The 25308-nt window shown below is 39.3% G+C and overlaps 1 protein-coding gene across 1 annotated transcript; it reads left to right on the top strand.

The window, feature by feature from the left end:
• The first annotated feature begins 1479 nt into the window (after positions 1-1479).
• Positions 1480-21170, top strand: LOC118335114 (protein APCDD1-like). The gene is made up of 5 exons (XM_035671315.1): positions 1480-1865; positions 9202-9385; positions 10552-11074; positions 18456-18777; positions 20462-21170. Exons 1-5 carry the CDS (start codon positions 1826-1828, stop codon positions 20914-20916), a joined length of 1524 nt encoding a protein of 507 aa, XP_035527208.1. The 5' UTR covers positions 1480-1825; the 3' UTR covers positions 20917-21170.
• Positions 21171-25308: the final 4138 nt, after the last annotated feature.

Genomic DNA, 25308 nt, shown 5'->3' with positions numbered 1-25308 from the left:
CTATCATCATAAAAGAAAGAAGTGCTTTTGTGCAGATACAATCAGTGTTTAAACCAGGGATCTCATACTGCTGACCCCAGGGCCATTTCCGGCCCTCTGGCCCCCTTCGCTCCAGCCTGCGACATGATGACAAAAATAACAGTATAATCTTAATTTAAACTAACTTTTCATATACAATTAAGATAGATATATGTGTTTTTGGCGGCTAACAATAAAGATGATATAAAAATGTAGGGAAACTGTTGTTTATATATGATGGTACTAATGGAAATATTTTTAGAACATTGCACTTTGTTTTGCAGTCCTTCAATGTTGAAGTGGCCCTCCTATGAGATGAAAATACCAGCAATGGCCCCCAGCCATTTGGTTTGAGGCCGCTGGTTTATAAGGCAGATATAACACAGTGGCTCAGTGTCAGAGGTGGGCTCAGTGAATGAATGCAAGGAGGAGCTGAAGACTCGCCTCAGGGTCAAAAGATAGAGGACGACAGCAAGCCACAAGTTGAAAAGAGGACAGAGAGTTGGAAACTCAAGGCAAAGGTCTCTCTTCTCTCTCTCTCTCTCTCTCTCCTCTCTCTTCCTCTCTCTCTCTCTCTCTCTGGACACACACAGGTGTTGGGAGGTAAATCCCTCTGTGAACCTTTGTTGAAGTTCCTCCCTCCAGGCAGGCAGGCTAAAAGAAGTGTATAATTTGAGAGCGACGGTCAAGAAAAATGTGCAGCATTCATCGTGATTGATAAGAAGAAGCACATTGGACACAAACAAAAGGACTGAAAACTCAACAGTGAAGGTTCAGTGTCACCGTAGGACAACTGTAATCCCAAATAACACTATATTTCTTTAAATAATCACTAGATAGATCACTAATTTGACCATCCCTTCACTATTCTATCTGTGTAAACCAATCACTGCAACAACAGAAACCTACTGACAGTAATTAAAAGAGTTCGAGAAAAGAAACCTTTTAACTAAAGAAACGTTTTACCCTCTGAAATGTATAAATAGGTAAAATGTCTTCACTGCAAAACATATCATTTGACCAATTTAATCTCAAATGGAGTTAAAATCTGTTTTTCTTTAAACTGAATAGAAAAAGTTACGCATGTGTAGATAGAATTCAGTTTGAATTCAGTTTTCAAATTGAAGGTTTTGCTTTTATAATCAGATTTTAGGGAGGGTTATTGAGGAATAAAGTTAAAAACTACATATATTATATAGTTTGCTTTATTTAATAATAAAATTAAAGCCATCTCAATTTATTTAAGACTGAAAACATCTCCAGGTTAAACAGTTGACCAACACACCTTGCACACATGGGACGACTTTTTGCAGTGTGCACCTAACGGGAGAAAACTTCAACACACACTCCACGCCCCTAAAATCTCCACAGAGGCGGGAGGGACGGAGGGGGGTGGTGTTTGAGTCCAGTCTCTGAACACACGTACAAACACTCCTCCAGGACGCACGGAGGACGCGCGTAAAAGCAACCGAGCCGCTTCATTCCAACAGTGACAGACAACGTTAAACTCCTGCAGGGAGTTCCGCAGTAAAGTTTGGACTTGAATTCGTCTTGTAGTTGCGATTCTTTTGTTTTGACCCTCGGGTACATCAGGCGGCGGGAGGAGGAGGGTTTTGTTTTTATTCTCTCTAGTGAACCGGTGGTGTGTTTCCTAGGATGCTCGGATATCGCAGGAGTGTTTCCTCCACGCTTTGGATACATAATGTGAGGATTTGTGTCGGAATAAACAAGGACGCCGCGTAAAGGAAACTCCGGATCTCCCCAGTGTGACCAGTGAAGCTCGTTTCTGTCCTCCCTCAAGTGCGGAATGGGGCCGTCAACTGCGCTGCTCCTCGTTGCTTTTTTGGGTAAGAAACTTTTACATGAATTTGACTTTGAGCCATGTTGTGCAGCAAGTGTTGGTAAACTGCAGGTTTCCTAAATGAGTGAAGAACATTGTTTTGCTCCACTTGTGCATGAAAAACAAAGTTCTTTTACAGCTTTATGGAAGAAGCTCTAATAAAAATGGATGAGATCTTCTAAATGATGTATAATACATTTATTTTAGAAAAGTATATTTTAAATGTTTTCTGCTTCTCCAGTGAAGCATGTTTGTCAGACAGGAACCTGACATGCCTCTCTTCACCTCAGCACACCTGTTTACCATCATGCCTGTGTGTTTGTGTCCAACAAGACTAATATTAATAATATTTTCTGGCTAAGTTATCCCTTATGCCACGGTGATGAACATGTTTGAAGGCTAAAAAGGCAATAAAAAACTTCCCTGGGGCTGCTGGGCAGATGAAAGCACTGAGAGAGTTAAGAGCCACTTAAAACATCCATTCCTGATGAAAACCCTGTCTGAGCAGCAGAGGATTATGGGACGGCAGTTGACCCAATCCATCTGCTGCCAAGTGACAGTGGAAGGCAACGTTTGGCTGCAACTTCAAATGACCGGGTTGAGATAAAACGATATTTTGGAGTCCACTTATCCTTAAGTGTGTTTAAGTGAATCTAACATTCAATTAAGTGGTATGTTATTGCAGCCTTTCGCAGTGGCAATGAAAATGCACTGTCAGCCTAGATTAGTGCTCGCTGTAAATTTACTGGGCGAGAAAAACCTCAGCAAGCCTTCGGAGAGTTAAACAGCAAAGTTTAAAAAAGACACAGAAAGAAACGGCAGCTGCTCGTATTTCACCTTTCTCAATGATAGGAAACTAATAAGACCCCCGCTGGGCCTCAGTAGAGTCTTTAAGTTTTACTACATCTGTAAATATTCAGCAATTTGCAAGATTTCAATTCAAGAGGATGTCTGAACGGTTTGCTCGAGTAATAGCTTACATAATCCTACAACTTTTTATGTTCTTCGTGATGTTTTCTTCTTTTGCTTTTGGTGGCAGAGTTGGATTTTTTCGCAGATGTGAGGATGTGTGAGTCTCTGACTTTTTAGTCATGGCCAATACAGGAAGCTGACAAAACTGGCAAACTATAACTATATAAACTAAAGCAATAATAGAAAAAACACCTCATAAAAAGGCTATTTAACCATTTTAATCACAGTTACAGACTAGAACTTAACCAAAACTTATATATATATATATATAATTAATATATATATATAATATATATATATATATATATATAGAAAAAGTTTCAAAATGTATAAATCTGCTTTTTTACTCAAAAACGTAACAAACATTTTTAGCAATGCACACTGAATGAAGGAGCACTGACATGTACTGAGGCTGGATATTTCACAGTTAAATAGTTAAATGTTACTATACTAAGGTAAAATATAAATATAGGATCACTGTATATTTTGAAACTTGACTGAACTTGACTGGAAATTGAATTAATGAATCATCGTAGGTGATTCAGGTGACACAAATACAGGATAATACATATTGTGCATACATACATACATGCATATATCACGCTATATGTACTGTATTTGTTATATATTTATATGCTGCATACACATACTGCTAACAAATTGCAATACAATACATGAATGGGTTTTAAAAAAAGGATTATGCTACTGAGATTAAAAACAAATGGGCGTATAAAGGCACTGCAACAAAAGAAATAAAACAACCTCCGATGTACTCGTCCAGTGCCAATATAAGAAATGTGTCTGCAGATATATCAGCACTTTGATGTGAGTTTTTAAATCCTCATGAGACAACTAACAGTAGTAGATAGGCAGTAACTGCAGAAGCATCAGTCAGAAAATTAGCAAAATAATTTAACATCAAGGGGACACATTCTTAGAAATCACGTCAAGTTTGACAAATGGAGACAAACTGTAGCAACAGAAAGAAAAAGTGGGGGGGCGGTCACGACAAAAGTGGAAAAGTGGAAAGATGGAGGACAGACAGATGTAGGAGACATAAATGATGCTAATTGGTATGCAGCCCAGTAATGTCCCTCCTCTGTACCGGTGTTTCAGTGGTAGAGGAAGAAGTCAAGTTGGGAGAATATTCTTCATTCCTGCAGGAAAAGTGCTGATAGTGAAGAACGAAACTTTGACAAAACACTTCAAGGTCCATTTAGTAACTATTCTAGAACTTTCAATTATATCACATGATCTTCATCAACAGGTGGAGTTTGGCTGTTTTTGTCTGTTTGCTTAAAAAAATCAAAATTCACTCTTGATCTACAAACAGTAAGCCTTAGAAAAGCTTGGGAACTCCAGAAAAGTAACTATATTGATTTATAAATATGTGGAAACGTCTACACAAAGCATTGCAATCAATTGTGTCATGAAGCTTCTACAAGAGTTATTTTCAAAATTTCTGAACATGTTCTATCTCAACTGTTAAAGGGCTCGTCATGAAGTTTCATGGTCCCCAGAGGGTGAGCGGTACTTTGGACTTTGGTGATCGGACTTTAAGTATTATTGAGGTTTGGTTTGGGTTTTAGTAAAATGTCTCGATAACTATTGGATGAACTGTGGTACAGATATATATATTCATGGTGCCCAGAGGATGAATCGTAACGATCTTCTGTCTTTTCCTCCAGGACCACCAGCAGGTCAAAATTACGTATCTCGACACCTATTGGACGGACTGTAGTGGATTGGTAGAGACGTGGCCCCCAGAGGATGAACCTTACTGACTTTAGTGATTCTCTGACTGTGTATTTAGCGCCACCATGAGGTTGACGGATGTATTGTAACAACTTTGGTGATTTCTTTACTTCATCCATCATCAGATAAAGCTTTAATGTGTCCAATATAATTATCACCATATATCTTAAAAACTAATGACACTCCCATCAGCCTCAGCTTTGTGTTTAGAGCTAATTGACAAGAACAGGGTGACATTATACCTGATAAACTTTGTTAGCATTGTCGCTGTGAACTTTAGCATGCAAAACATCTATCGTGGCACCCATATCTGCTCTTTTCTGTTCTGTCTGTTGCACGTTAGCATGTAGATGTTAGCATTTACCTCAAAACTCAACTTAACTGGCTGTAGACTCCAGTCACCCACAGGGGCGGATCTAGAGAAATATTCATGGGGTTGCCGGAGGGTGGTAGAAATATATGTTGATTTAATCGCAAAAACAAATCACATATATGAATATTTGCTTGGAAATGCCTTCAAATAAAGATATTTGAACTGAAAAACATAACATCACTGTGGCACATTAGCATTGAATAGAACTAAAAGTGTCATTAGAAATCAATAAATTGTTTTTATCTTTTTAATCCAAATCTTTTTTTCATTGAACTAGTATAAAATGTGGCCATAACAGATCACTAAATCCAATGTGTTAATTTGTGTTTTTTAACATGTTATTTTTTTAAATTAAGCTAAATTAATGTGTTTTTATTAGACATCAAACTGGGGTGGCCAGGCTTTTTGTAGATCTGCCCCTGGTTACCCAACAAAAACAATATTTTCTGACCTTACTTCATGCTGAATGTAAAACCATAACCCACACAAACTAACTCATACCTACAGCTGTCAAAAAATGTTTATTAGATTACAGAAACCACAACATTACCCTGAAATCATTGATCAGTGCCTTCTTAAGTGTTATTTTCTCTCCCCTGTTCAAGTCCGACATGGTCACTGCCAAATGCTAAGATAACACAAAGAACAGTCCTTTTGTCTGGTCTCTGCTCGGGCACTTCTGGATTTTTCTCTTCCCATAAATGATGTGGAGTCTCTCTGCTTGTCAGGGGTCCCAGTGCTGTTACCTCACCGGTGGGATCGGGCCAACTGGAAATGTTCTCTGTGGTTTTAGGGCTCTGGGAGTTTTGTGGGCGCTTTGATTTTGATAGAGAGCAGCAGTTTGAGCGGCGAGGGACCGGAGGAGGGTTCGAGTCCAGCCGCTCCGATTATTGCCGTAATGAGGGGAGAGTTTGGATTCTTTTTAAAGGAGAAAAAAAAAAAAAGTTATTGGAAGAAACTCCCACCACTCACACATTCAACAATCATTAAATGAGTAGAGAAGAAGTCGTATGACGCGTCCTCTTAAAAAGTAATTTTACAAACAGGCTACACATAACCTCTTTTTAATCATTTCCTCATTTATTTCCCCATAAGCCTGTTTTCCATTCTGAGTTGTCGTTTGTGCTTTGATGTCGTAAAAAAAATAGATTTGCAACTGTTTTTAAAATTACTCTAAATAAAGCTCACGTTTCATTATAATGAAATGATGATATTTTCACAAAGCCACAAATTAAGTCCTGGTCTGCTGGAGCTGACTCTGGATCAGGTGTGTTGCTGCCGTTCAGTTTAACATCAGATAGACAAACACTTGATAATTTATCCACATCTGTTATTAAAAACGGTGAAGAAAGGTGCATCCTACATGGTTTTTAACACTGCACACCTTTTTTAAGTGAGGAGAGAGCGGGAAGTCACTGATTTGTTTGGAAGCTGCAGGAAACTTAAATAGATATTAAAGATACTGGAGAGGTTTGTGATTTTGGTTTCTTCCATTGTTTGCAAATTGCTTTATTCAGCAGCTTGAGCATTATTCCTCAACATATAGATTACGCTGCAGCAGAATGTCAGGAAATAATTCCCCTATCTTATCATCAGCTTCTTCCTGTGTCTTAATATAACATTTCCATAATAACCGTCTGTGGAGGTATTTTAATCCAACATGGCTGATTTCTGGGAGCTTTCCAGGGTTCTGGCTGTAGCGCTGAGTTATCTGTCTGCGATTTATCTTCGTCTCAGCTCTTCTCATGTTCCTATTGTGATGTAAATCCAAACCAAATTCCCAGAAATCATTCCACACTGTATGTTTTATACTTGATGTGTCTGCGAGTGGGTTTTATCATCCATGTGGCCCTCCCCACAACATGAAATGTTTTCAGGTTCTGGTGATCAGGAACAAATAATGTGTCAAAAATCATCAACAACATCTTATTAAAAAAAAGAGTGAGATTTACACTTTTTAACTCTTCTGATGGGTTTCTGTTTCGTTAAATGTTACTGTTACTGAGCTGTTAGCTGTTTGGTTAGTAAAACTTTCTTGTAAGTTTATAGACATAAATTGAAAATTGAAGGGCAATTGTAAAAACAATTATTTTCATTAGAAATCAACCCCATTGTTGGTTTAATCAAGTAATTGTTACAGGCTGTAAAATGTCAGTAAATAGTAAAAACATTGTCATAGATCATGTCCTAGAAGATGAAGAAAACCAGCAGATATCCACATTTGAGGAGCTGGAACTGGGGTTTTGGGGAATTTTTACTTTCAAAATGCCAAATGGTTTTCTGTTGATTGACTAATTGAGTAATTGCCTCATCAGTTGGGCTCTAGAAACTACTATATATTAATAACTCTGTCAGGAATAGGTCCCTAATGTCCAGCTATAGTTGTTTCCTTGTGTGTTGGCATATATTTGTCTTCAAATCATAGAAATATGGTGGTTTTATGTCCGTGTGTGTGTCCTACCTTGAAATTCACCTGCTGTTAAACCAGAAGCATTATCTGACCAGCAGAAACCTCAGTGAGGTTAAAAGAGTGTTTGAATTACTCATCTCACTGGGTTTCCTTTTTAATTCACACACTTACACACACTTAGTGATAGTTTTTGCTCTGATCATTGTGAAAACAAGCTGTTTGCAGCCACTCAGGCTCTTTCCCCTGATTGCAGGTGTGTAAAAAAAAAAAAAAAAAGGCCTCACACGCACATAAACACACACTCATATATAAAATGCAGCAAACTGTGAAGCCTTGTCTTTGATTTTTAACACAGCTCCAGCCAGCAGCAGCGTTACTAATGCCACCAGCTGAGTCGGAGGATCAAGTCTCCCCACTGTCCAGTGTTTCCATTGAGCAGCGCTGTGATGTGGTGATTTACACACAAGCCTCAGCTAACACACATAGTTGCTGCCTCGCTGGGTGTAAAACAACTGGATGGAGCTTTGTTCTTTCGTGGAGCTTTTTTGGCTGCTTTTAATCAGATGTTTTTGTTTCTCCCTCTGTGTTATTAGTCTCAAATTAAAAGCACAGAGGCGACCGCAGCGGCATTCCAAGGCGTTAAATGATATTGCCAGGCAAGTCGGGGCCAATAGAAAGAATTTAAGGCAAAGTCTTCATATTTCAAGGTAGATTTAGACGATATTTAGAGTATTATATGGAATAAATCCTTGCTGGAATGTGAGCTTGGAGGCTTTTCTTTGGCTGCAGGCTTTGAAAATGCTTTCATTTCCGATATTTTATCCCCTTAAGCTGAGCCCATTGTTGAAGGTATTGTTATTTCATGTGGTGCATTGAGGGGTACACGGAGAGTGGGAGAACTGAGAGTTTTTGAACTGTCAGTGCTGCTTCGCTTCCTTCTTTAACTTTGTTTGTAGCTTGATTTCAGAGTTTGTTTTAGTGTTTGTCTGTGGCAGCAGAAACCCGCCAATCAGTTCTTCAACTTAGAACATCTAAAGTTTCACCTTTTCATCACATGTTCAGCTAATATTGACCCATAAAGACTCTACTCATACCAGGTGTTGCAGGTCATTGATAAAGCCCAGTAATCCGCGGGTGATGACATGAGTTAAAATGACTAAATAAAACCCTTTAAACACTTCAAAGAGGCCCGACTGATTGATGTTGAAAGCATGAGATCCAAGCTTCAAACTAACAAGACAATTTATTTTTCTATGTGATCTATTAGTTGCCTTTAACAGCAGTTGTGCTTCATTTACTAGGATGTAGAGATCTAAAAGAAACCAGCTCTGCCAAACTAAACTCGTTCTTTAGTGGTTTATTCAACGTTTCAACCTCAATGAGGCAAACCTCTTCAAACATCGCTGAATAGGTTTTTGCATGTGTCTTGCATTTTTTTAAAATGATGTATCTATTCAAGATTTCAGTATAATAACACTACTCAGATGTACTACATGGAGTTATGAAACAGTCTAAATTTAATACTGATGTGACCTGTTGGCTATTACTGTATAGTTATTCTTGCCACTGGGGCAGATTCCCCTTGAAATCAATGAAATAAGAAAGTAGAAACACTACCACTTTTGTCCACGGGGGTTGCCAAAATCAACAAAATAAGTTGAGTAAGTTCCTTGATGCTGCTTTATTAATTCAACAATAAAATCATTTGAATCCTGAAATTTTTATGTAATGCACAAATCTAATGGAATAAATCTCTTTTCTCTCTTTATGCCTTAAAGGTTTAAGCCTTTATCACCTGAGCTTAAACCTTTGGTGTCCTTGTTGTTCCCTCAGGCTGGGCTGGAGGTTCCTCTCTTCACTACTCAGATGGTCGGTCCAGCCGCCTCTCCATGGAGAAAACTTTTGGCCGGTTGGTCAAAGACTCCCAGTGCCATCACATGTTGAAGCACCTTCACAATGGAGCCCGAATCACTGTGCAGATGCCTCCAAACGTAGAGGGTCACTGGGTGTCCACCAGGTAAACAAACTAGGAGTTTTTACATATAAAATCCAATCCAACCAGGCTACTACATTTAAACAAGGGAATTAAGACATGACATGTAGCCTGAAATAGTTGGACGATAGATGTTTATTGGGGAACTTCCTGCATATACTTTACTATTAGTAACAAAACATAAAAATCAATTATTGAGTGCCTTGGAGTTTTCTTGTGATGCTTGCGTCCATATGCATCCAAAGAGAACCTTAAATTGAGTCCAGGAAGAGCTCCTACTCTTTTCTGATGCCATAAAACCTGATTTTTAAGTATAGAGGGATAACCGTTATTTCTTTCCTCTATATTAAGAAAATACACTTTGCAGTTTTCTGTTTTATTAGTCTGTTCTATCAGTTTTTGTGAGCAGTTTTTAAAGTGCTTTGAAATCCTTTGTTGGTGCATTTGTGGTACTTATTGTCATCTGCTGAACATCTGAACTCTATATACGAAATATATTTTTCTGAGTTTCACTGAATGCAACACAGAGAGTTTTCACTCAATTTCCTGCTTGCATCTGCATTACCACACAAACTTTACTTTGACCCCAATAGTGAAAAATAGTTTTCAAGTCATGTTCTTACTATACTGGAATGAACTAAACCAGTGGCTGCCTGGAAGGTAAAAATAAAAGCAATATCTGAATTTATTTATAGGGAAGATGCAATTTGACATAGTTCCAATACAAAGCATGAAACCAATGTGCTGCACAGAGTTGCTAGCTATTTATTTCTTGTTTGGCTTTTACATGCATAGTGTAATTAAAATGTAGATTTAAGTATGATGAATTGCTCTACAGATATGGAACTACTGTAGAAGCTAATGGTATATTTTGGTCTATGGCGATGCAAAGATTAGTCAAACATGAAAAAGACTAGAATTCAGACATTCCTCGACATCCTACGGTAGATGTGCTCCACACCAAAACTCAATTCATAATTTCATTCCACATTAAAAGTTCAGAAGATCTTATTTTCAATTAAAGTCAGAAGGTCTTTAAACCGTGACAAACGCAGGCAATGCAAAAGGAGAATGGCTTTCTGCACACTGAATCTCTGGATCAATTTAAATCTTCTAGATATTTATTTGAATATTTTTCTGGGAGTAGTCTTGTACGGTGTTTATCTGAAACTTCCTGTTCTCTGTTGCAGCTGTGAGGTGAGATCAGGCCCAGAGTTCCTGACGCGCTCCTACAGTTTCACCAACAGCACCTTCCAGGCTCACCAGTTCTATTACGAGGACAACCACTGCACCAAACCCACCTACACTTTGGTGATTCGGGGTCGTCTGCGCTTACGCCAGGCCTCCTGGATCATCCGTGGCGGCACAGAGGCGGACTACCATCTCCACCGCGTCCAGATGGTTTGTCACACAGCCACCGTGGCCAAAGATGTCAGCCAGAGGCTCAACCACAGCTGTAGAGGGGCTGTGAAGGGCCCCTGGGAGCCCAATGTGATCTACGAGCTCTTGAGCGAGGAGGGCAGCTTTGACTGCTCCAAAGAGCTTAACTTTACCATGCATGAGCTGCAGCTGCTGAGGGTAGAGAAGCAGTACCTGCATCACAACCTGGATCATCTAGTGGAGGAGCTGTTTCTAGGAGACATCCACACCGAGCTGTCCCAGAGGCTGTACTACAAGCCGTCCAGCTACCAGACCGCCTTGCAAAACGCCAAGGTAAGTCCCTAATGATCATCTCTCAATTAGAGTTAAGAGGGATAACTCTCTGTAGGCTGAAAATAATGGTTTATTTAGAGCAGCTGTAATTCTTGTGATTGCTAGTTCCCCTCCCGAGAGATCTCAAGATGTTCAGCAGCACAGAAGTGTGTTCATTTTTTAGACTTTTCTTTGATGTTTAGTTAGCTATGTGGTTCTTGGGATGGCAGTGGCAACGTGTGGCTATCTGGTCCAGACTGAAATATTTCAACTATTGGATGGATCTCCATTAAATTCTACAGAAATGTTCTCAAGATAGAAATGATTTCCTCTAGTGCCACCATGAGGTTGACGTTTGTAATTTTTAAGTGAAATGTCTCAACAACTACTGGATGGATTGCTATGACACTTGGTACACACATTCCTGCCTGCCTCAGGATGAACTGTATTAACTTTGGTAATCAACTGTATTATGTTTTGTGCTAATTAGAAAATGTTGGCATGGAAGTTGGTAAGCAATATACCTGCTTAATAACAGAATTTTAGCATTGTCACTGTTGATATGTTAGCATGCTGACAGCTGCATTTAGCACAGCTTCACAGAGCTGCTAGGCATGGCTGCAGACTCTGTCTCTTGTTCAATACTAAAGATTATTAAAAATGAAACAGTCTGAGAAGAAAACATGCATAATGTCTGTGGCTCTTTGGTTGAGCCATAGGCCATAGGACAGGTTTTCTGTCCTGAGCATGCAGCTCTGTACAGAACCTCTGCTGAACTTAACTCCCACTGTGTCGACCCTCCACACCGCAAAGACCACACACACCAGAAAACGGCATGAACTGACCTTAAGAACTGCGTTTCTCTTGTGAGAGTTTATCTTAAGCAAAGGCTGCGAGGAGACCTGGGTAGAATAGTATTTGAAAGTAAGTCTTTCTTTGTTTTGGTGGACAGATCTGACAAAACATTCAATGTTAAGTGTAAAATGCAGAAATGTAGAGTTTTGTCATTTTCTGACATTTTGTGCCTTAATCTGCCCGTCAGTGGCAACAAACAGCCATCCAAGACAAATAAAGTTTAATCCATCCAGAATCAGTGTGTGTGTCAACAATCCTGCCCTTTTATACTCTAAACATTTGCACTGGAAGAAACCAGAAACTATGTACATAATGATTTCATCTCCCAAATCTAGTGTTAAGAAAGAGCTCTTTCTTCCCTCCGCTGTGCTTACGGGATGTAATTTCTCTATTTACACTGCCGAACAGCAGTTTCCCTGCTGGCTGAAACCCTAGAGTGATGTTTTCACTGTCACCCTCTGCAGAGATTACAATGAAATCCTGTTCGAGTCCACTGTCTAAATAAACATCCATTTGTACGGGGATGATGGGACTTGGTGTTGCTGATCAGAATGTAAACAGAGTGTGGAGTGAGGAGCTGTGATCAGACAAGCTCCCCTGTGGTGCTGTAATGACCAGCGCTGCTCTCCTTAAGCCCCTCTGGCCCGCAGAGGCACAATGTGAAACCCCGGCCTATCTCTGGGAGCAATCAACATGTGGTATTCCTAGAATTTGGAATCATGCGGCCATATGAATTATTCCAGCGCGCGCATACCAGGTCTGATTTCATGCATGCCTGAGGCTCAAATCAAAGTGTTGCATGTGCTCTTTTTCTGCTCAATTTTTTTCTGAATAAAAAGGAAGCCGGGGTGTTGGGCAAGCAGCACTTCTAGCTGCACTTCCAAAGTTGCAGTTATGAGTCAAACAGAATTACAGCATTGCCTTTTTAAAGGGTCAACAAAACTACAAATACATGCATTTTCTCACTTATCTGTAGTATCTAGCCATGCAGATTGTTTTTTTTTTTTTTTACTTGCCAATGTTTTGAGAGACCTGTTTTTCTGCTGCCACCCCAGTGTAATAGAGGTGAATGGAGGTCTGATTGTGCTGCTGCATAATTCAACAACCACATCTCTTTCCAGAAACGGCGTCCCCGGTTACTGTAGATAATCCACTGTAAGATTTCATTGGGGGTATTTTTCTCTATAGAAAGTTGTTCCAATATAAACTGTTCACAATGTGTTCTTTGGACATTGTTTCTTAAGACATCTGCTGAACTTGTGTTAAAGCTGCATTGATCAATGGTCAATGAACTATGTTTAATGTTAACAGTGTTCTTGTAGTGACAGACTCACAGAATTAACTCACTCTGCAGTTTCTCTCAGCTCTACAGATCGTTTGTTTCACAGCTCATTGTTTTGGTTTTACAATCAGCAGCCTTACAGTTTCAATTCACTCCTGTCGCTCTTATTAACCTCGTTTCCAGCTGCAGCAATTTAGAAAAGTTAGAAAGTTAGTGACTAACTGTTGAACAGCTAATGAGCCAATTATTTCCTTCAGGAGTTGGTGGAGTGCAAATATTGGTGATGAAGGCTTTGCAGTTTTTTTGGAAACACTACTAAACAGACTTTGATGTGTAAAATTAGTTTTCTTGAGTATCAACAGCTGTGTTATATATTATCAATTTTATAAGATGATAATGTCAGTGTTGCATTTACAGCTTGTTGCACTGCCCCCAAGTGTTCAAAAATGGATCAATGCTGCTTTAAATCAGTTTTGAGCAACAAAATGAAATTGCATTCACCTCCATTGTATACGGGTGGAGGCAGTAATCTCAAACCCTCAGCACATAGACTCAAAACTATCTGCTAAGCCAGATCCCGTTAAGAGATAAAATGTAGAAATATAAGTTTTTATATGGTTTTTTTATGGAGAGTTATTAACTTGTGCTGCACAAGATTAAAAATGTATTCAACCTTTTGCTTTGCTGCTCGCTCTGCTTGCTTACTAGCTTGGTAATGTGCCTCTATAATAATACAAGCCTGCATTATAGGCATTTCTGAATATCGTAAAAGTTTACTAATTTTATAGCTTTGGTCAATTTTGGGCCCCATTGGCCATCAACTATGCACATACAGTAAATTAGTTTTTTGGTGAAACAGTGGTAGAAAATACCTCACTCCTTCCTACACAAAAAGCACTAAATCCGACCATCTCTTGAGGTTGTAATGGTTTCTTTTCGGGGATTTTTACTGCCATGGTGACTATCCAATCCATTAATCTTAAGCGGTGTACCCAGTGCTGGTCCCAGTCCAGAACATTTGCTGGTGCCAGCATGTTCATTTGTGGTTATTGGGTGGATCTCAGCAGTGATGCAACAGCAAGGCAGCAGACTTTGTTTCAGAGTTTGTTTCTTCTGTTTTCTGTCGCCCAGTTCACTGCTGCGTCACTGAGGCAGAGTAATGACCACTTGATAATGATCCTTGTTAAGAAGGGATGTGTGTTTTTATATTGTTGCTGTTGCTAAAGTGTTTCTGTGGTTGTCTGTTTTTGCATGTGTCCCTCATGCAGAGACTGATTTGTAATGTTGTGTTACGCTTTCCTGAGTTTGATTTATGTCATGTTGTCCTTTTAATACTCCCTCAAAATACATTTAAAAGCTCTCCTGTCGAAGATAAGACTCTTATTATGAATTCCTGGGAAGTTATCTGTGATGCTGGTCTATCTCTAAGGATGTCAGCATAGAAAAAAAAACATGGGTTTAGTGTATCACCAACAGGTTTCTAAAGAAGCATTTTAAAGCCTCACGTAATTTCTGTTCCTCGTAAAATGTTTGCTTCTGGACATCATCTTCCCCTGAACTATGGCAGTAATCCACAAAATGCCCAAATGAAGGATTTCTGCCAAACAAAGTGAAATTCAGTTCTAATTCTCCTTGATCTGTTGTAGTTTGGATTGTACCTCAACTGTATGTCGGTTCAGACTAAAGCAGCTGCCAAATGTGGTAGTAAAAAGTGAAATTAATAAATGTAATTTATATAAAACGAGCAGTAATATCCTTCCTCGTTTCCTCGTTTTCCTTCAGTCCCAGTAAGGGTATTAAACAATTTGCTTCAAGCATATTGCGACACAACACTTACACTTACTACAGGTTGGACATTGTGAGCTATCACAAAGACTAAATGTAAAGTTTAAAGTTTTGAGCCATGCTTCCTCCACCTCCAACTGAGAATAGTTTGTTATAGGTTAACTTTCTTTCATTGGAAGTGAGTTTCAAATTCAGTTAATAGCAGAAATGCCAAACATCATCTTGTTCAAGCTTCTTGGATTTGCCGATTTCCAGTTTTTCTTTGTCTTAGCGGGAATACAGACCAGAAACAACAGAGGGCTGTGCTGGTGGAGGCGTGTCTTTGATGGTACTGGTGACACAATGAGATACAATCCAGTGAGTCCAGTTTGAGGAACAATGGTCAATGGACTGACTACATTTAAATGAATGAAAGGACTGTTGTGTTTAGTTTTTCACTCAGTGCTGAAGTTGGTCTGAACGTGGCCTTATTAGCTTGGAAACTGATTGGATTGTTTCTGCAAAATTATGAAAAACAGCTAGCAGTTATTCATTAATTGTAGCCCTTTTCCCTTGATTACTTACTGATAACTGGAGGGGCTCACTGCTTTTACATCAGATCACCAGGTGGCTCACTGAAGGACAATGTGCTCACCCTTGGAGCTCAGTTTAACACTTACAGCCATCTTGGGAACCCAAATTTGGACACCGAGCTGGAGCTGAAAATGTGTTAAATTTATATTTATCAGTTCAACAGAAGTCAGTAGTCTTTCGTTTTACATGTTTTGACTCCAGTAGAACATTTTCTGTTAAAGAACCATCCACTAAAAGCCATAAATTAGGTCATTAATTTGAATGTTAGGGATAAGTGTGGTGTCACAGCACCAGTAAAACTTTTATTTGCAACCTGCAAATGCTTATAAGTATTGTGTTGTGTAAAGCACGCCTAAGGCACATCTGACTTGGCTTTGACACTCAGTTGTGATTACTGCTTGATTACAGACTTCCAGATTAACATTTTTATATGCTGCGCTCACTTTTCAGGTTGATTTTCTTACTAAAATCGATCTGAACGTTGCTTTCTTACTGTCCATCCACCAGAGAGAAGCATCTAATCCACCTTCACACTGCCTCTCAGGTTGTATACAGACTGCTATACCTTACTGCTGGAGCTTGTTGTTGCACCTTGCAGACACTATGTTTAATCTTTAATGTTTTTATTTAAAGTTAATATTCTAATTTAAGACACTAGAATTGAACATGTGTAAGATAAGAAAGTGACGTGCAGTGAAGACATGTTCATAGTCGGCTCAGACAGGCTGACTTTGTTTTATGGCCTTAAAGATCCTGCAGATCTGGAACATGTTTTCCACACCTGCAACAGGAAGCCCCCCCACCGTCTGCTCCTTTTTCCTTGCATTCTTACATAAATACTGTATATGCTAAAATATGCGTACATATTTTTCTCTCTGTGTACTGTATTTATATCTTTTTCCCTGCTGCATGTATGGTATATTTCTTACTCATACGCACAAACACAGGTGCACAAGTGCTGAGATACACACCCGTAAAAAAAGAAAAACCCCCGCCATGCTCAAGAGGCCTCGCTTCCGCTTTCGTACCATTAACCTCTCACTCAGAGGTGCTTATGGAGCTGTGCTGGGACTATCTCATCTGTAGGATGTAGTGATACTCCTGTTTTTCCTCCGTCTTTCAGCATTCTTTGTTTCTTCTTTTTTTTCAAACTCCCCGTAAATCCCATGTGGACCTAGTGTTGTCTGGGAAAAGAGTGATTAGGTCGGGGAGGTTAGGTCTTAAATTTTGACCACCCTCGAATAACAAAAACTCCACTGCCTCCCTGGAGTTTGGTCTTTGGAAGAGAATTTGTGGAATACAGTATGAAGGCTTCCAGCTCCGAGTCCGTCAGGCCCTCAAGTCTTTCCTGCAGCCAGAGACCCACAGCTGTCCTGTCTGTGGATACTATGACCACATGCTGCTCAGGGGCTCCACTCAAGCAGACATGATATGACTTGAATATGATAAATGTTCATTTATAGACTTACAAACCCCCCCTTTTTTTTTGGTCAATATGAAGGCGAATAAAAGACATCCCGCTGTTGTTTGTAAGTAGCATGAAAGTTCAGCTCGCTGTTCGCTGTGTGACTTCCTGTTGTCACGGCTTTAGTTCGACCAGACATCTGTCTTTTTACGGTAAAATGATGTGATCACCCTGAGAAAATGCTGGAACCTTGTCTGGCTTCCAACACTCAAGAGGTTCAGACTGAAGGAAATAGTTTTTCCTCATTCACCTCTGAACAGACGCCAGACATCCTTTGTGTGGATTTCGTGATACAATATACTGATGATGGATTTAAGAAGCTTTAACACCGACGGATTTCATATGACTGGGTTTTTCGCACAGTGATGTTTGGTGGCAACTTTAGCTCAACAGCTGATTTTATAATATCATCCTTGCTAAATTAGGGTTTTTTTTATCTCACCTGTAAGTGTCAGAGCTGGGAATGACATCACACCGTAGTTGTACACATTCCCGTACAAGTCGGAAAACCGAGCTCTAGCCACGTTAGCCATTAACCGCATTTTGCTCAGGCAAACGTGTCCGCAGACAGACGCGACACTTATGTACGACTGATTTAATGAGAAACAAAAGAGTCAATGAACAGAATATTACTACAACTTTCACTTAGTTGACGTGCAGAGCAGCCATCTTTGATTTTGAGGTCAGGGTTGGTGAGCTTCTTCCGACTTTTCTTGTTGGAAATCTGACTCCAGGGAGCATTGCAGTTGAAATTTCCGACCAGGAACGCAGGAATTCTGACTTCCCAGTTTGAATGGATCACACCATTAGAGCCAAACCAATATTATCAGCTGATATTAGCTTACTGCAGATATATCAGTAAGTGTTTAGTTGGCCAATGTAAGAAACTGCAGTACAGAGATGAGAACGTTTTATTTTTTGAAAGACCACCGCCAAGTTTATTTTTAACAGTAAAATTGTTTTACTCTTTTGTTCATTTATCTTGTTTTGTGCAAATAAAAATATCTGCCTATGTATTTTCTGATTGTTTTAAAATATCAATATCAGTATATACCTGAAAAATCCAGTATCAGTCTAACTTTGTGGTTTGCATTGAGAAAAATCACCCACCAAATGGTAAATCATGACGATAAAACACTAGGGTGCTGTCAAAAATCTGTTTATAACTTCAACAATATTCAATATTTTATTTATTTTTTGATGAAAAATGAGGCAATCATGGTGAAAATCAGTGCAGTCTGTTACCTTTATTCATGTCATTGTTTCCATGTCACATGTAGAGGTGCCTTTGTTGCTGTCTGCTATTAATGGGTGCCAAAGTTGGAATATTTCATACATAGATACATAGATACTTTATTTATCCCGAGGGAAATTCAAGAAATGACAGTAATTGTATATATGTATATTTTTTAAGTAAGTTTCTATCCCTTTATTTTTTTCAGAACCATGACCACGGCTGCATTGCCTGTCGTATCATCTACCGCTCCGATGAGTTCCACCCTCCCATCCTGCCGCCACGGGCCGATCTGACAGTCGGGCTGTACGGTCAGTGGGTGAGCCAGCGCTGCGAGGTTCGCCCTGAGGTCCTCTTCCTCACCCGTCACTTCATCTTCCATGACAACAACCACACCTGGGAGGGCCACTACTACCACTACTCTGACCCCGTCTGTAAACACCCCACCTTCACCATCTACGCCCGCGGACGCTACAGCCGAGGCCTTCACTCCACCCGCGTCATGGGTGGGACGGAGTTCGTCTTTAAAGGTAACTGGTGGATATCTTCGTGTCTTACAGCTTTGATTTTCTTCAAAAATACCAACAATTCTCAGAAGAGACTACATTTCAAATGACAGGAAAACCAAATCTTCCTCCTCTTGTGAACATTTAGAATAGAGAAACCATTATATAGATTATGTGTATGCATTCAGAAGCCAAACTATACAAATTTACACTTCTTATCATGACCACCATTACAGGACAGGTACAGGACACATTGTTTCCTTTACTGTCTTTTTTATGGTAGATGTAACCATTTCTTGACTCTTTGTAACAGTTGGATGGTTCAACATTTTGGGAAATATTTAACTGCAGCCAGCAGGTAAAATCTGACCATAAGTGCACCTAAAACTTGTTAATTAACACGTTATACCTGGTTTGTTCAATATGTACAAAAGCCAAAGTTTAAAAACAAGAATTTAGGGGACAGGGCGTTATGTGCAGTGACATGTCGGAGTTTGTGCATCCGCAACCAGCGGAGACTGCCAAGTTACTGTACCTGGCCAAGAAACAATCCTACACAGGTCGTTTTTACACGTTTTTATTCGGATTAAACAAATACGATACAACATATGATATAAAAGGTGTTGGTTGGTTGATCTGTAACCTTCAAACAGAGCCATGCTAGCTGGTTCTTCTATTTTTGGTCATTGCTTCATTGCTTCTATCTGTTCTAACATTGTACTCATCCAGTTAATTACTGAAATTACTCAAGATGTCTGACAGGGCAAGAAAGACGAGATGTCAGATTTACACGTTTGGAAGAGTAAATTATAGTGTGGGGGGGGGGGGTAAATTATTACCCCAGCTGTTTTTTGTAAACTTCCATCATAGTTTACAGACATCTTGGTTCAACTTTTGACCTATTGTACTCACTCACAGTGGATCATTTTACTTGAGATTTACAAGGCCTGCGCAGAATCGATCACCGGCGATCGGCACACAATGCACGCCAGTTAGATTTGTGTTCGACTTGATGCCGACTTGCTCTGACAATCGGCTGCCGCAGTTTTTAGATCAAAGCGCTGCAGTTGCTTTCCACTGATTGCAGGACCCAGGACATGATGGAAAACGCCTGCCTGTTGCCTGATCAAGAGATTGGCTCTTAGTTTTGACAACAAATACCACGTTTTTCAGTATTTGACTCTAGATTGTACGAACAAACATATCTTGTGTGGTTGATAATATTTATATATCGGGATGGGATCTAAAAACAAGGGTCCGACAGATGATCTAACAGTATGGAAACATTTCTGTGACTTTCTGTATATTTATATTATCCGACTTGACTGCAGCTTTTTGTCGCTGCCGCCTCACCTCGCCCACTTTAGGCAAAGTTCATCTCAAACTTTTCTATTGGCTTGTTTACTTGTTAGCTGATTGCCTGACTGCTTGTGTTTCATGCCTCAATGTCATCATTTTCCCAGATCCTTGCAATTATCTCGGTGAGTTATAACAGTAACAATGGCCAAAATGACAAAAATAAGGCCCAAGTTGGAACAGCGAGCAGAAAAACATTGTTTTAGTGAGTCATCCAGTTGAGAGTTTACAACACCCTGAGCACTACAATCACTACTCTGCACATAAACACAGGATGTTCAGGATTTATATTGGTAACTCTGTAAGAAGCGGTTAGAGCTAACGGGTCTTTTTGTGCCTTTCTTCCTTTTAGTGAACCACATGAGAGTAACTCCCATGGACTTGGCCACCACCTCCCTCCTCAACGTCTTCAACGGTAACGAGTGCGGCGTGCAGGGGTCCTGGCAGGTCGGGGTGGAGCAGGACGTCACCATAACCAACGGCTGCGTGGCACTGGGCATCCGGCTCCCCCACACAGAGTACGAGCTTTTCCGCATGGAGCAGGACGCCCACGGCCGCTACCTGCTCTACAACGGCCAGCGCCCCAGCGACGGCTCCAGCCCGGACCGGCCGGAGAAGCGGGCCACCTCCTACCAGATGCCCCTGGTGCAGTGCTCAGCAAGCAGCCAGCCGTCCTACCACAGCAGAGCGGACGGCGGCAACAGGCCTCAGCTGCACCACAATGACTGCACGGGATGGCACAGGGGCAGCCAGAAACACGTCACGGTGGCTCTTGTTGCAATCGTCACGTCTCTGCTTCTCTGTTAGCAAAGCTAGAGAGCAGTTTGGGCTTTTTTCCTACGTAAGACACAACAAGAGAGAAGTGTGGATTACAAGACTGCTTGTTAAAACAGCGAATCTAAACTTTTTAGTTGTCTGATGTGAAAGAGGATGAAAACTGGTGCCTCTGATCCTCTGAACCTTTTTCCCAGCTACCAAAGACTCGACACTGCTGCACCACAGAAACTGCACTTTAGAGTGGAACCAAAGACCAACCTGTCTGTTTTTTTTCCACAAATATAGTACAAAGATGTCTATATATCCACACAGACCTGAGAGTATGTTTTATACAGTGTATTAACCTACAACCATCAAGTCATTTCTTGGTACTGCAAAAAGACAAAATTTGATGAATGGAAACTTTTTCTACAATGAACTCTTGACAAGAAGCTCCCTGTCCGGAGGAGAGGTGCTTGTGGATAGTCAGTGTTTACAGTAAAAGGGAACTACACTTCTTATATTAAAGCGTTTTCTTTAAATATTGCCTTACAGTACAGTGAACTGACATCTTTTCCACATTAAGATCATACTGTTGTCTTGGATACAATAAAACTGTCATCTTCCATGCATTCTAAGAGAAACATTTTTATTCAATCACTGATCAGATAGCTGCAGCTTCACCGGCTAACACTTGACTGTAGGGCTATTTTAAATGATGTCTTGTTGGATTGGGCTTATAAACTAGCATCTTCTCACCATTTGAAGACTTCAGATACACTGAAACTTGTATTAAGACCGGGCAATGAGCCTAAATTAAAAAAAGAAATTACATTTGAGATTAGTTCCTGATAAATATCAAAATAGAAATTCTCAGATGAATACAATGAACTCTGTTCCACTGCATTTCTCTGTCTTGAATTTTAAATCACAATTTGCTTGGAATGACTAAATAAGGAGCAGAATAACATAAGAATGATTATCGTCTCAACGTGATTCCTATACGTATTTTACCCAAAAACTATGTAAATGTTACATGCAATTCATTGCTGTAACTGTTTTTTATATTGGTTTTAAGATTTGTCAAAATATGGAACTTTTGTGGGTGTTAACGGCTTCATTTTTCTCAGTTAATTAAATATAGGGATGTACAAAACCTTTATATATAAATATTTACATTTGTCTATTTGCCAATAACAAGTACTTAATACCATTACAGCTCTAACGATGACTTTGAAAACAGATGCTTCTCACTTTCTGACTGCAACAAATTAAAGGTTGCAAATGCTGTTGTCAAAGTTGCTTCAAATATCTCCAGACTTGCTTCTCCGCCGCCTTCCTGCTCAGCGAACGAGAGGTTAGGTAACACCACGCTGCCGTAAAGTGGCATCGGGGGCGTTACTGGAGTGCATGAGCTCGGTATCCATCGGTGCATGTCTAATGGAATACATGCAAAATCCTGTTTGATGGCTAGTTGTAGCTCAACTCTAATTAAAATTAAGATATTATCATTAATTTTCACAGTGAACTATCAGTCAGTGCAAGAATTTAAATACTGCAGGCCTGCAATTTGTACTTGACATGAAATGAAGCGAGGATTGCACCTGCAGACATCATATCAAAGTGCAACCAGTAAATCATAAGTTGTCATTTGTTTCGGTTTTACAAGAGTCACTGCATTACAAACCTTTTTATTATTTTTTCCTCCCCATAAACATGAATATGCCCTAATTTTGTGTTAGATGTTGGTATTTGGAACAGTATTATCCATCAAGACCATACCAAAAAAAAAAAAAACAGTATTATAGTAGTTGGTTCCTTTAATATTTGCAGTAACAACAGATCTAGAAGACAGATGTCTCATTAGGGATTTAAGTATTGTTTTAGGTAAATGTTCACAATTAATAAATATAAATGGTTAAAAAGCACTGTTCAGTAGGTTTGTATTACCTGTCCAGATTGTGTAGCTCTTTGTTAGTCTTCCAGTGACGAACCTGCAAAATAACATAAAAAATACATTTGTGCTCTTTGCTCCTTGAGGTTGTTTTTTATTTTTAAACTTGTGTGGAAATACTCAAAATACCTTCCACGGGATGAAGTTCATCAGGTGTGGTACAGTATGAGAAACCTTCAGTTCTCCTCTCGAATACAATTCATGACGTCACTGCCATCACCTTCTGGATCAGTACCTGTTTGGGAATTTACCAGCATGCTTCTACCATACCAGAACTTTCAGACTGAGAGAAAAGGACAAACTATCACAGCATATTCTGCATATTTCTGCAACGGAATAAATTAAGTGACTCATTTCTTGCAGCCAGTTTATCAATGATGGTGCAGAATCGTGTTCCCGGACTAAAGAACCTGTGTTAGGCTCCAAGAAATGTCTTTGTAACTGGATACATGTATAAGATTAAAGGTTTGATACTCTTCAGTGTTGACCCATTATGTACATTTTTGGTCTACATGGATAAGTTACATGATCAGTCTAGCAGATTTAGATATTAAACTTTTTACAAGATTCAGTGCAATTCCTGAGTTTTAAGGAGGTATAATTTACTCCTTACTTAGATTACGTTTTACTTAGAGTATTTCTGCAAGGAGTACTTCTTCCACCACAGCATCCTGTAAGGTTTTGGATATTTTCCACTGTGAGACTGAGATTGCTCTTGGTAGAGAAATTTAAATCCATCTCTTGCATTATGGAGCACAGAGACCATAAAATGAAACCAGCTGTGCAGGAGAAGAAAGTTAACCCGATGTGTATATGAAAATACACCTCAAAAAGAAAATCACAAATATAAAACCACGCAAAAATGACTATAATAAATAAAAATAAATACGTTTTGAATACAATTTTGAATAAATTAAAATATCATAACACTGCATACTGCAATACTGTTACAAAATATCCTAAGACCAAAGAGAATTCATATTAAAAGTCGGTTGCTTTTTCAGTTTTCGCCCACTTAAATCTTAATTTTGCATTCGCTTTGTGAACTTTAATTGGCAGTAACAGTTCAAAGCTGCAAGTTTGAGTGACATCCAAACATTTGTATAAAATTGTTAAGTATATTCTTTTTTTTTGTGTGCACTTACCTTAAAAACAATTAGTATAGTATGGATTTTAGGCATGCCACAAGCCTAACCAGCTATTCACAGGAAACCTCAAAAAACAGGCCTGTAAATAAAAAGAACCTCCTCCTGTAACAGCAGGAGAGGGATGTTTTCCCTGCAGTGCTCCACACTAACACATCTAAATTGAAGGCTGAAAGTGAAAAATACATTAAGAATTTATTGTCCAACATAGTCGCTTTCTAGCTTAACAAACAAACATTTTGAGAAAGATCCTTTAAATGTAGTTGTTTCTAATCACTGAACCCATTAGCCGACATACTGTATATGCAAATGCTGCATAATGCATCAATACCAATAATATTTTCCAGATGGACTCCACTCCTCTGTTGCCTCACATTTACAATCACAACATCTACACTGTCGCACTCTGTCTCCATATAGTCACAGAAAAGCTTGTAACATGTTATTCTCCCTCTCTCTGCTGCCAAGGAGAAAACAGTGGACTTTTCCCACGCTACCCTGTCCTGCAGGAGTCAGCATGAATCATATTACTTTGCACTGTAATAAAATGATTGTAGGTTTCACTTTGGGGGAAAATAAGCATCTTGTAAAGACGGTTCTGTATTTTAGCCATCATGCTGAAATGAGTGAAGATTGGGGCCAAATGACCACTGCAGATTTTGCCATCCAGAAGGCATAATGTACCAAAAATGCACCACATTACCTTGGCAGAACCCTAAAAGTGTGTGAGTGACAGCAAGATGAAACCATTTAAATGTATAAGAATCTCTTTCAGTCCTGACTCAATATGAAAAGTACTAGAATCCAAAAGAGATCCAAACTCCCACCTTGATTAATCTAGTCAGTAAATAAAGTGTGTAAACTAACAGAATATTCTTCATTTTGAGCTCATAACAGAGCAGTGACTTTTGGAAACTAATAACTAAAAGCCAAATAAAATCAGCTGCAATGTGAGATGTAATTAAAACACATGGTTAGCCCACAATCTCTACTTTATCCTCATACGAAGAAAAATACAACACAAAATGTTGGCTGCGATACCGACGGAAAAACTTGGCACGCACGACGCAGTCAAATATTGAATTTTTGAGGGTGTAGCATTGAAGTGGGGGAGACACAGGAAAAGACGGCTATCAAAACCACATTTTTTCATTTTTATTTTTTCAATGCTTAATACCATGGGACAGGATTTTAAGAATGGAGACCCTATTTCAGTCAATATTTGCCTCAGAAGGAATATACGATTTGTATAATAATATTTAATAATAATAATAATAATAATAATAATAATAATAATAATAATAATAATATAAAGTCTGCATTGGTGTTGTGAGGAAAAGGAAA

Source organism: Morone saxatilis, unplaced genomic scaffold (assembly GCF_004916995.1).
Source record: "Morone saxatilis isolate NCDOM2014 unplaced genomic scaffold, NCSU_SB_2.0 Contig23, whole genome shotgun sequence".
Lineage (NCBI taxonomy): Eukaryota > Metazoa > Chordata > Actinopteri > Moronidae > Morone > Morone saxatilis.
Note: the sequence above shows the minus strand (reverse complement) of the source record. Positions and strands in the feature narration are given on the sequence as shown.

Bases quoted from the DNA above. Each gene is read 5' to 3' on its own strand.
- LOC118335114 (XM_035671315.1), top strand. From the start codon at position 1,826: ATGGGGCCGTCAACTGCGCTGCTCCTCGTTGCTTTTTTGG. The intron at 1,866-9,201 runs GTAAGAAACTTT...TTGTTCCCTCAG, and splicing joins GCTCCTCGTTGCTTTTTTGG to GCTGGGCTGGAGGTTCCTCT. The intron at 18,778-20,461 runs GTAACTGGTGGA...TCTTCCTTTTAG, and splicing joins GACGGAGTTCGTCTTTAAAG to TGAACCACATGAGAGTAACT.